This window comes from Oncorhynchus clarkii, chromosome 21 (genome assembly GCF_045791955.1).
Source record: "Oncorhynchus clarkii lewisi isolate Uvic-CL-2024 chromosome 21, UVic_Ocla_1.0, whole genome shotgun sequence".
In the NCBI taxonomy this organism is placed as follows: domain Eukaryota; kingdom Metazoa; phylum Chordata; class Actinopteri; order Salmoniformes; family Salmonidae; genus Oncorhynchus; species Oncorhynchus clarkii.
The window spans coordinates 18818316-18831364 of record NC_092167.1 but is presented as its reverse complement, the minus strand read 5'-3'; the positions used below and the strand labels follow the sequence as shown (position 1 = coordinate 18831364).

Below are 13049 nucleotides of genomic sequence, written 5' to 3'. Positions count from 1 at the left end.
TGACCAGAGCCCTATGGGTACACAACATAGGGAATAGGATGCACCCTATGCACTGAGTTGAGATGGATGCCATTTTCTTTATTAGGAGCTCAAAAGGGTGATTATATGGTTGGCTGGACAGTAAGCCTGCTGTGTGTGTGTGTGTGTGTGTGTGTGTGTGTGTGTGTGTGTGTGTGTGTGTGTGTGTGTGTGTGTGACTGTGTGTGTGTGACTGTGTGTGATTGTGGGGTTTATGCTGTGTGCCTGGGGCTTCGTAGTGATACAGTAGCTATCTCTCCAGCTTGTCAAGTCAAAGCCAGGATAGGATTCAGATTGAGTCTGATGGCTCAGCGCCTGTCCCCAGTGTTTCTTTACTGGCCTGAGTTATGTCAGAGTACTGCTTCTTTATGTTATAAGCTCAAGGCACTTGGAGCTCTCTCCGATTAGGATAAACTCGCAGAGCCCATTTGGGATAAACTGAGTCAGTTCCTCTGTAGTCAGTGCCTACACCTGGTGGGATTACTCAGTGATGGACTGGATTGCTCCGGACCTTGGGTGAAGCAGTACTTCTGATTTGAGTGGCTTTTAACTGTTGAGGATGATTTCTATGGTGACGTATGCGGGCCCACAAAGTCCTTCTTAGTTGGTCTCTTGGGAAGTCAGCATCCATACCTTTTACTGGACCGTATCCTTCATATGGAATAACCAGGTGTGTGTGTGTGTTTGTGTGTGTGTGTCCTGCTCCTGCTAATGCATCACCTTCACGTGTGACTTGCCTGCTGTGTGGAAGCCGCTATAAAACTCAATTGGATTTCCTTCTCCTGAGCCTATTAATTCTACACAGACACGCGTATTGATTGAAGACTCTTCTTAATTCACCTAGCCCGGGCATGTTTTTTTTATTTACAATCTTTTTGCTTTTTCTCCCCCCAGTAGGCTTGTACTGAGGAAAAAGCTGAGTTATAAGCTGAAAGAATTCAATAAAAAATTAGTTGCTTCTGAAAATACACCCTTTTTCCATTTTCTGTTGCCGTTCCGGTTTAATAACTTTGATGAAAACGGTAGAAAGGCATCATAATCAATTAGTGATTTTCATGTTTATGGATGAAGGAGTTTGTGCTTTCGCCTCTTTATGAGCTAATGATGCTAATGACGCTATCCGTTACCTAAGCACACATTCGACTGCGTTAGAAGTAAAGTGTGTGTGTGTGTCACTGTGTGTCACTGTGTGTATGCTCAACTGAATAAAACAACATCACCGGTACCGAAATATGTTTGTGTTTGTTTAAGAACAGTGGGACCACGGTCAGTGTTTTCTCTCTCCCGGAAATAATGTAATGTTGTACATTTAGCATCTTTGACAAATAGACACTTGGATGTCTTCCTCCACAGTGTAGCTAACTGTCCATCGGTTTCCCTCCTCTCGCCCAGGTCTGGAGAAGGTTGGTCGGGACTCGAGCTACGAGCAGGAGGGGAAGGTGCAGTTTGTGATGGATGCCGTGTATGCTATGGCCCATGCCCTGCACCGGATGCACCGGGAACTCTGCTATGGATACCCAGGCCTGTGCCCAAAGATGGCCAACATCGACGGCAAGGAACTACTCAGCCATATCAGAGCTGTCAACTTTAATGGCAAGTAGAGCATGGACGCATGGACACACACACACACACACACACGTACTGTACACTCACACACACTGCTCAGCCACTTCCTCAACATCAACTTCAACTCCGAGTCCCACACCACTCCCTCATCACACCCACCATATCCATGTTTCCTTTCGCTTTCTCCCCACTCCTTATCAGCGGACATCTTGAACATGCCTTAAGCTTTGATTACAGGGTTTACTTTAGTTCATGAAGTAGTTAGTGAAATGATTGACTTTTTGATTCCCCCTAGTGTCCCCTATGAGCCATGATCCATCCTCTCTGAGAGCAAGTCCTCCCACAGAGTGTGTAGGGTTACATATGCTATTCCCCCTCAGTGATAGTTCCCTTTACGGGCTCTCACTGAAATAGTTAATACTACTCCTACTACTACTGCTCTCTTCATATTTCTCTACGAATTATCTTGACTTATCCTGCTTCCTTTACCTGCTAATGGCATACTACATTAATCTGTTCTGTACCTTATTATGTGCACGTCGTTTTCTATATAGTGCGTTCGGAAAGTATTCAGACCCCATTTTGTTACGTTACAGCCTTATTCTGAAATTGATGAAATCGTTTTTCCCCCCTCATCAATCTACACACAATACCCCATAATGACAAAGCAAAAACAGATTTTCTAGACATTTTGCAAATGTATTACAAATAAAAAGCTGAAATATCACATTTACATTAGTATTCGGACCTTTTTACCACCCACTTTTGTTGAAACACCTTCGGCAGCGTTTACAGCCTCAAGTCTTCTTGGGTATGACGCTACAAGCTTGGCACACCTGTATTTGGGGAGTTTCTCCCATTCTTCTCTGCAGATCATCTCAAGCTCTGTCAGGTTGGATGGGGAGCGTCGCTGTACACCTATTTTCAGGTCTCTCAGGAGATGTCCGATCGGGTTCAAGTCCAGGCTCTGGCTGGGCCACTCAAGGACCTTCAGAGACTCGTCCCCGAAGCCACTCCTGCATTGTCTTGGTTGTGTGCTTAGGGTCATAGTCCTGTTGGAAGGTGAACCTTTGCCCCAGTCTTAGGTCCTGAGCGCTGTGGAGCAGGTTTTCATCAAGGATCTCTCTGTACTTTGTACCGTTCATCTTTCCCTCAATCCTTATGAGTCTCTCAGTCCATGCCGCTGAAAATCATCCCCACAGCATGCTGCCACCACCATGCTTCACCGTAGGGATGGTGCCTGGTTTCCTCCAGACGACGTGACGCTTGGCATTCAGGCCCAATAGTTCAATCTTGGTTTCATCAGACCAGAGAATCTTGTTTTTCGTGGTCTGAGAGTGTTTTAGGTGCATTTTGGCAAATTCCACGTGGGCTGTCGTGCCTTTTACTGAGGAGTGGCTTCCGTCTGGCCACTCTACCATAAAGGCCTGATAGGTAAGGTATTTCAGTTTTACATTTTTTCAATACATGATATTTTTTTCCCTTTGTCGTCATGGGTTATTGTGTGTAGATTGATGAGGAAAATGTTTAATTTAATACATTTTTTATTAAGGCTGTACTTAATTAACAAAATGTGGAAAAGGTTAAGGGGTCTGAATACTTTCCGAATGCATCGTATGTTATGTAGTTCAGCTTTTTAACTAGTGGTGCCATTGGGTATTCATCCACTTCTCCTAACATAGTTTACAGCACTTTGTGCTTGCTGCAGATGGTAAACAAGTTGGAGGTTGACTTGAGACTCAAGTAATGCTTTAAACTTGTCTTTTTGAGCAGTGTGCTTATTTGACTGTTTTAGCCTTCTCGGCCACCGAAGAGCATAAGTAGGCGAAAACAATTGATACATCTCCAACTAAATAACATTAGACAGTTCATTTGAATATGCATTTTCTGCCTCTTTTAGTTACAGTATGGCAGTGTTTATCTCACCGCCTGTTCATTTGTTATGATTCCATTCAACTCTCGTGATATGCAAAATTGCATTGATCAATCTAAAATGAATAATCAGCCCATGAGGCAGTTTTAAGACCGTAAGAGCATTAGGTCAAAAATGTATTCATACAGTGGCATTGTCGTCCAATCACAAACACCGAACTAACCTTTACACTCCCGTGGCTTAAGCCAAATCCAAATGGCAAAGATTGAATACGAATAGAACATTGTGAATACTGTAGCATCCATAGCTATACCGGACAAAAATATAAACGCAACATGTAAAGTCTTGATCGCGTGCTTCATGAGCAGAAATAAAAGATCCCTGAAATGTTCCATAAACATAAAAAATGTATTTCTCTCAAATTCTGTGCACAAATGTGTTTACATCCCTGTTAGTGAGCGTTTATCCTTTGCCAAGGTAATCAATCCACCTGACAGGTGTGGCATGTCAAGAAGCTGATTAAACAGCATGATCATTACACAGGTGCACCTTGTACAGGGGACAATAAAAGGCCACTCTAAAATGTGCAGTTTTGTCACACAACACAATGCCACAGATGTCTCAAGTTTTGAGGAAGCGTGCAATTGGCATGCTGACTACAGGAATGTCCAACAGCGCTGTTGCCAGTGAACTGAATGTTAATTTCTCTACCATAAGCCGCCTCCAACGTCGTTTTAGAGAATTTGGCAGTACGTCCAAACGGACTCACAACCGCAGACCACGTGTAAGCACGCCACATCTGGCTTCTTCACCTGCGGTATCATCTGAGGCCAGCTACCCGGACAGCTGATGAAACTGAGTATTTCTGTCTGTAATAAAGCTCTTTTGTGGGGAAAAACTAATTCTGATTGGCTGGGCCAGCTCCCTAATGAGTTTATTTCAATTGACTGATTTCTTCATGCAGTATGAACTGTAACTCAGTAAAATCATTGACATTGTTGCATGTTGGGCTTACATATTTTTCGCTGAGGCTTTGGATCTCTTGGCAGTGATAGCTAAGATATTGGGCTGATAAACACAAGGTTGCTGGTTCAAGTCCTACTATGGCCATTCTAGCCCCCATGAATACTAAAGCCAGTTGTAACAAAGTACTTCACCACCATTCTAGACAGTAACCTCCCTTAATAGAGCTAAATGTCACTGCCCACTTGACTGAGATGAATGTAGAAGGGCACGGAGCAGAGAGCGGGCCTGACAAACTGCACTTTACCAGACTACTTACTAGAGATCAGTAAATCTTCTCTCTATTGACTGCTGCTAGTTTTTCAATGCCGAGAGGCACAAGATGAATTGCTGTAGGGCTGTTGACGTTGTTTACATCTAGTATCTCGTCTTCAACAGGCCCGGGGCTACTCGACGGGATGCTTTCAAGCTAACTACACAGAGAAGCAGCATGTTGTGTTGGTATCGATTTCTGCCCCTCTGGAGTTCAACAGGAGGTTAATAGGAATTATACCAGAGGAGGGAATGTGTTTTTTGCTGGGGACTGATCCCATGTTGTAGACTCATGTTGTTTAGTGTTGCTCAGCTACACCTTCTTATAGCACATCATGTCTGGCATACAGTAGCGCGTTTAGGGCCGTTATTGGATAAAGTTACGTGTGTGTGTGTGTGTGTGTGTGTGTGTGTGTTCGTGAGCGAGCCAGAGACGGAAAGACGAGAGACTTTAAGTCAGTTGTACGTCAGCAGAGCGCACTATTCAAATCAAATCTTATTTATCCGAATACAACAGGTGTAGGCCTTATAGTGAAATGCTTATTTAAAAGCCCTTAACTAACAATGCAGTTAAAACATTGTTTTTAATAACTTTTATAATAATAATTATTATTAAAGAGCAGCAGTAAAATAACAATAGCGAGGCTATATACGGGGTGTACCGGTACAGAGTCAATGTGCGGGGGCACCGGTTAGTCAAGGTAATTGAGGATAATATGTACATGTAGGTAGAGTTATTAAAGTGACTATGCAGAGATAATAACAGAGTAGCAGCAGCTTAGAAGGGGGAGGGGTGCAAAAAAGTCTGGGTAGCCATTTGATTAAATGTTCAGGAGTCTTATGACTTGGGGGTAGAAGCTGTTCAGAAGCCTCTTGGGCCAAGACTTGGCGCTCCTGTACCGCTTGCCGTGCGGTAGCCGAGAGAACAGTCTATGACTAGGGTCACATTCCTTGTTGTAGTTTAGTATGCAGCTCATCTGCACCCGTTAGGAGGGCATTGAGTCGGACCATCCACAGTGCCCTTGACATGGAGGGGGGGGGGGGGGGGGGGGTGGGATCCATACCAATCAAATTCAACTTAGAGGAGCTGTGCTGATCCGATAGGCCACAATCCCCCTGCTTACCGACACAGGCGGAAAATCAATCGAGCGAGAGGAAGAGCCTAATTCAGTAGTGAGGCTTCAGAACAATCTAGGGAAAACACACACCAGGCGTAGAAATATCTCATGCAGACACACACACACACACACGTGCGCGCCGTTGCACTTATTAATGATCCTTCCCCACCGAACCCTGCCAGAGGATCTAACCTTTCTCAGCAGCAGGAGATTGGACACTTGGATGACCCCTCCACTGACCCCCAGTGTGTGTGGATATCCCTCCTTCCCTGCAGTGTTCAGGTGTTATCGATGTGCTCTCTGACTCCGACAGAAACTCATGCTGATGGAGAGAGCACCATCCTGCTCACACACTTCCTAGCTCTATCCCTCCCTCTCCTCCCCTCCCTCCTTCTCTCTGCCCCACTCCCTCTCTCCTTTATCTTCTCATTATCTCTCATTCTCCCTCTCTTTTTTCTCTCCTTTTCTCCCCTTCTTCTCTCTCTCCATCTGTCTCTGCCTCCCTCCATCTCTCCACTTCTCCCCTCTCCCACCTATTTCTCTTGTTTCCCTCTCATACACACACCCAGACACACATGCACACCCAGATGGTGGTGCATTGCAGATCCAGGGGAACGAAGACAATAAGGAACAGTGCCTGTAGCTGCAATCACACGCTACACCGTGCAGACTGCATCTGATACCGGTTATTCTGTTAGGTTCAGCTTGAGTCTCTACACCCTCTATTGTCTCCACAGTCATCTAAAGGACATTCTTGATCTGTCCCAAATGGCACCCTATTCCCTATATAGGGCACTCCCTATAAACTACTATTAAGGGAATAGGGTGCCATTTAGGACGTGTGCTTTGTCACATGTCGAGCACTCACTTATTAAGCAGCCCACTTCAGACGTTGTGCTATCACTTGATTCTATCTAGAGGCCATTGGATGAGTTTGCACAGTTTTATTCATACGTGTGCTGCAGATATTTCCTTTTTCTTATACCAAAAACATGATACGTCAGATTCGGGTCAATGATGATGATGTTTTCCCTTTTGTGTAGCTCTTTTCTGTTTCTCTCTCCTTTATTGTCCTGGTCCATCGCCGGTCATCACCATGGAGGGATTGACTCAGAATGCAAGCAAGATATCAATCTCAACTCAGACCGAGTCCCTCTCTTATCTAGAACGTCCTGTTCTGTTGTTTGCCTACCAACAACATCCCCTCTAGTACTGTAAGTCGTTGTGACGACGCTCTGTAAAGTAACACATTTAGGGACTATTATTGGCCGAGAAAATCTCATTTCAGTTGCTGTCGGGCTATTGTGACTCAGTTTTCAATGAGCAGCTGAAGTAAACGCAGAGAAATAGCCACAACAAGTCTTTGTCCACTTTGTAGGACAGATATCAAAAGACATCTTTATGTCTCAACCGGTCTCTCATGTGAAGGAAGTAACGTGCAGCTGCAGCTTCCGAGGACCAGTGTATCCCACCACTTCTGCTCTGATGAATACGATAGTCTAGGGCTACGTCCCAAATGGCACAATGTAGTGCACGAGGCCCTGGTCAAAAGTAGTGCACTATATAGGGAAGAGGGGTTCAATTTGGGACGCATCCTAGTGGTCCAGTTTATACACTGCCTCTAGAATGTGTTACAAGAACTAGGCCTGTTACAAGGTCTGCTCCTGGACAGGGACATTGCATGTGTCTAATGCAACCAACGTGCCAACAAAGAGTTTGCAGTTTTGTCATGTAGAAACTGATGCACCAGCCCTAACACCAGGTTCAGCAACTTACCTGTCTTGTAAACAAAGACTAAGGAGATGCTTGTGGACTACAGGAAAAGGAATACCGGGCACGCCCCCATTCTCATCGACGTGGCTGTGGTGGAGCAGATTGAGAGCTTCAAGTTCCTTGGTGTCCACATCACCAACAAACTGTGTCCCGCCACCCACCAACCCCTCTTTTACGCTACTGCTACTCTGTTTATCATATACCCATAGTCACTTTAACCATACATTCATGTACATACTACCTCAATCAGCCCGACTAACCGGTGGCTCACCACTATATAGCCTCACTACTTTATATAGCCTAGCAAATGTTATTTTAACTGTCTTTTTACTGTTGTTTTTATTTCTTTACTTACCTATTGTTCATCTAATACCTTTTTGCACTGTTGGTTAGAGCCTGTAAGTAAGAATTTCACTGTAAGGTGAAACCTGTTCTATTCGGCGCCCATGACAAATACATTTTGATTTGAATTGATTTGATACATCATCTCACTTGCGCTCAGATGGGCAGGGTGGACATTTGCGAGGGTTGTCCTTAAAAACGTGATCCAAAGTGCTAATTTCAGGCTGCACCGATGGGGATATTTAAGACCAACCAAAATCTGGTTTTAGCGTTTTTGGCACAAATTTTGACAGCGGAAACGCAGCCTATCCAGCCGTAACGCAACCTGCCCATATGCGCATGGAACAAGAGCAGCCTAATGTGCTATTGGTGCCTGAATACTTCGTATTTAGAAACATATATATATATATATATATATTTTGAAATACCATTTTATTTTATTTGCCCGATGCAATCGCGAAGTAGTCAAGACTGTCGATAAAGGGTTTGGCTCCTGAGGCCGCTTGGAAAGGAGTAAAACAGCCGACATTCCCTGTTTATCTCTGCATCGTAGGCAGGCCCACATTATTTTAGCAATACGGGTCCTATTTTGGACGTGCGTGAAAGCCCCCTCCGCGATGTAGGCTATGTATCCATGTCCATCAAGAAACGGGAGATGATAACCTCTGTGAATACCGGTGAACCTCTGTGAATACCGGTGAACCTCTGTGAATACCGGTGAACCTCTGTGAATACCGGTGAACCGGTGAATACCGGGAACCGGCTATCTCTAGCCAGTAAAAAATTGCTATTTTTCTATTTCGGATGTTTAAAAACCCAAGCCCTCCCTTTGGCCTACTGTAACAACGGGCTGGTTCAACAGCAGTGTCTTTTTTGATCCTGCCGATTTTATGACATCGTTACATTTACATGTATTTATTATTGAAATGATGGTGCCTGTAAGTGTGACATAGCCTATTTAAAACAGCCGTTGTATTATTCGCTCTCTTTTTAAGCCTCACCAATAATGAATTGAATCTTGCTTATTGACAATTGATTGGCATGCCCATACTCAGTCATAATGCTATTGACAGTAGGCCTAGCTCCTATATCAGTGTGAATGCTATTGAAGATATCCTATTAGAAGAATGAGGACTGCAAATAGGTTCAAGTTAACGCATTTAGCAAAGACGGGTCTACATTTGAACTGACCACAATTTAACCGACTAACGATAACTGACTAACATTAGAATTGGAGTTGATTCCATGAAAGACACAACTTGAAGTAAGCACATATTTCGCCACGGAGCACGTTCTGATTGGCCAGTGAGGGGCCAAGCCTCGACACACCCCCACAGCCTGTTTATTCATCAAAACCCATCCCTTTTGAGCCAAGGCCAGCAAGTGTGCCGATAATGAGTGATTAGTGAAAATAGCAAAAATGCTTTGGACACATCCCTGAGCCTATAGCGTTACCACCTGCTTTACCATAGCACTAGGTTTGTTAAAACAGAGCCCAGAGTGGTGTGACATGACGCATAGTGCCTCCCACAACCCAGGCCACCTCCATTGTCCTCCATTGTCCTCGGGCAGTCCAATGAGTAGCTCGATAAGGTCTTCACTCTTCACCGTCAGTGTTCATCTCTTCCCTTCTTTTTTTATTCCTGAAAATATTTCCAAGGTCCCCTCCTTTTCAGTCTGATGAGAAACCTTAATTGTAGTTCCATGCGTGGGAAGGAAGGAATAAAAACACCTTACAGCCTGTACTTTCACTTTCGCACCGGGGTTAAACTTTGACAGGATACATTCAACTCAAACTGCGAAACCTTTTAGAAAAATATATGTTTTTTTTTTTTTTTAGACAATGGAACTTTTCAGAAAATCTCCCAAAAATCTCCAATGGATTTATTTCACCTCCGCACTTCCTTGTTATCTGTCCAATGAGTCATAGTGATACAAGCAGAGAGCTTTCATCCGCGTTCAGTGTTGAACATCAAGCCAATGCCGTCTCTATTGTTCCCAGCTATGCCTGCCTGTAGAGCGTGGTTGAATGGCACTGATGCGTCCTTATGATCCTTTATAAACTACCCTGTCCCCTGACAGTGTGGAGTGAGAGTCCCCGGTTTAGCAAGGCAAGAAAACTCTACATAAAAGGACTGCTACACTTCTACTTTAGAACAATGGTGAGGATATTGACTGTATTGATCCAACTACTAACCCTCATAGTAGTTCTATGTTCGTTGGAAGTGAACGTGCGCGGTGTAGTGTGTCTCAGTCTTAGCATCCTGTATAACAATATTTTATCCTCATCCACAAAAGCACCGGACGAAGGACATAGAACTCGGGCCGAGAAAGAGAACAATATCCACTCACTTTTTCCTACTCTACCAAAACGTTATTTATTGAGCTAGTGCCAGCTTCTATATTTCGACCATATTGTGGTCTTGGTCGGGGCCACCCTACACGATGCTCTCCATTACCCTTCTATGGAGAAGGCAGAAGAGACAAAACAATTGGGCCCTGAGCCGCGGAGCCGCGGAGTCAGTATGTGTGTGTGTGTGTGTGTGCGTAGAGCCGTGAGGGGACGACATGGCCATGCTAGACCGAGCTATCTCATTACAGCTCATCTCCACAGGGCCAGCTGCTCTAGCTCTGACTGCTCAGGACAAGATGGACGCCTTCTCTACGGGAACCAGTCCGGGCTTATTAACAAGGAATAACGGCTAGATGATGAACTTGAACCTAGCATGACAGCTATACAGATAGTTAGAGGGAGAAGAGAGATATACAGCACTGTGTGTAACATCTAGAGAGAGAGAGAGAGAGAGAGAGATAATGTCCATGTCCATAGTCCTTCTCTGTGCTTTGTCCCTGTATTAACAGTATAACACAACATCAAACTGTGGATGAGCCACCGGATGGCTGGACAGGGGAGACTGATGAGACTTAACTGGAAGGATGCGTCATTTGCTGCTGCCGCTCGCAGAAAGGACCCGCCAGTGCCCCTGTGTGTGTGTCCGTGTGTGTGTGCAGTCTACAGCTGTCCCCGCTCTCAACGTTAAAAGGGCAATCAATACCTGGAGATAAGTTCAATAAGCCGGAAATCTCAGACAGCTGTTTCGGCGACTTAAGACATCTCTCTCTGTCTGGCCGCCACACACCGAACACTTCCTCAGCCCAGGTGACCAGAAGCTATCAGATTTGTATTTAATTTTTTTATTTTACCTTTATTTAACTAGGCAAGTCAGTTAAGAACAAATTCTTATTTTCAATGATGGCCTAGGAACAGGGGCAGAACGACAGATTTGTACCTTGTTAGCTTGGGGATTTGAACTTGCAACCTTTCGGTTACTAGTCCATCGCTTTAACCACTAGGCTACCCTGCCATTGGATGATTAATAGAACGTTAAGCCATGCGGTGTCGGCGGTGATTGTACATGCATCATTTTATTCACTCTAATGCAGGTTAAAATGCTGGCATTAGACTAACTGACAACACCAGGTTTATGGACCTGCAGATCTCTCTCTCCTTCTGCCACAGTCACACCGTAATGAAAGCCTTAGGCCTTAGTGGAGACAAAGGAGGTTTTGAGGGAGTGTATCCGTCTGCCATGTTGGTTTGTTGAGAAATGTGGCATTGCCTCAATAGCCTATGAGAGTTGTGTGTGTGTGTGTGTGTGTGTGTGTGTCTGCTAAAGTCGGTGAACAGAGGAGGTATATCTGCTATGGCAGCTGGTCTCTCTAGCCTCCTGGATACATGCTGCTGCCTTCTCTCTTTCATTATGCACACTAACAATGCTGCTCTAGGACTCCCTCCTCTCTCTCTCTCTCTCTCTCTTTCTCTCTCTCTCTCTCTCCTTTGATCCCCCCCTCCCTCCCTCACATCTTTCTCCCTCCCTCCCTCCCTTGCTGTGCTCTGTTCTAAGGAAGATAATCAAAATAGTTTATTTTGAGAGGAAAGAGAGGAAGAGGAGAAGTCAAAAGGAACGGGAGGCTTTTGTCAATTTCAGATTGAGGGCCACTTAGTTTGGAGCCTCTCCAAAAAAAAAAGGTGTTTTCTTCAGCGACAGTGTCTCATAACTCTGTGATGAAATGTCTTCCCTTGGCCTAATGATAGTAGGGCTTAGAGAAGCAGTGGAAAGGAGGGTACTAAAGGTTTGGATGGTTTTGAAACTTGCCTTAGGCAGGCAAGAACCTCCTAATGACCGACTAGGACAAGAAAAAAAGAAAAAAAAGAATGGCGAATTATCAAAATCTCAGACCAATTGGGAAATCTAAAGTACCCAAAGCATTCCGAGATCATGGGGCCAAAACATCTTCGGTTGACATGAGGACTCTTGTCACTACATCCATTATTTCATTAGCCAACTCACCCGCCCACCTCTGAGCTCCAATGGCTACACAGCCTCTGTGCTCCCTTCCACTGTGAAAACACAACAAAAGGCTGGCTCCTACTTCTACATCCTGATAAACTATGTGTCACAGCTTTCTGGCTGTTTAATAATCATTATAATCAGCTGCCTTGTTGAGCCAAGAAGCACTAATCTCATTATAAACCCTGTGGATATTACCCCTCACCACATTAACTGCATGGAGACTGCTCCCCACATGACGACTGCAGGGTGGACGGAGGGTTAGGATGCAGCAAAGAAAGGCTCCTGTATGCCAGAAGCATGTAAGTAATGGATCATGATCAAGTGAATTTTTAGGCTAACGTGGATGTCTTATAGTAGAGAAGAGGGGGTGGGGGGTGGGAGGGAGGGCGATAAAGAAGAGATACATGGGAAGACGAGAGGGAGAGAGCTGTGAGATTCTTTTTTTTTTACAGAAGAGAGATAAAGAACGAGAGAATGAAGGAGGATCAACAGTAAATGTTTAGGAGGAGGGAGTTGAGTTATTATTATCGCACAGATGTCGAGTTTCCCTCATCTGCCAGGTAAAGCCTCCCCAGAGGTAATCGTTTAGTGTGGAATAGATGGGATGGAGGAAAAATGGAGACGAAGGATGGAGAGAAGACATGTCCTCATTTCTGGGGGCCTGTGTGTGCCCGCTTTAGTGCTTTAATGCGTTTGTGTGTTTGTGTGTGTTCCTGCGTGCGTGTACCT

At 44.7% G+C, this 13049-nt stretch overlaps 1 protein-coding gene across 1 annotated transcript in view; it reads left to right on the top strand.

Moving 5' to 3' along the window:
• LOC139378698 (metabotropic glutamate receptor 8-like) overlaps positions 1 to 13049 on the top strand; it is a 221568-nt gene that overhangs the window by 171691 nt on the left and 36828 nt on the right. Inside the window, exon 7 of the mRNA XM_071121113.1 lies at positions 1411 to 1611. Coding sequence (XP_070977214.1) covers positions 1411 to 1611 — 201 coding nt within the window. The remainder of the gene's footprint in view (positions 1 to 1410; positions 1612 to 13049) is intronic.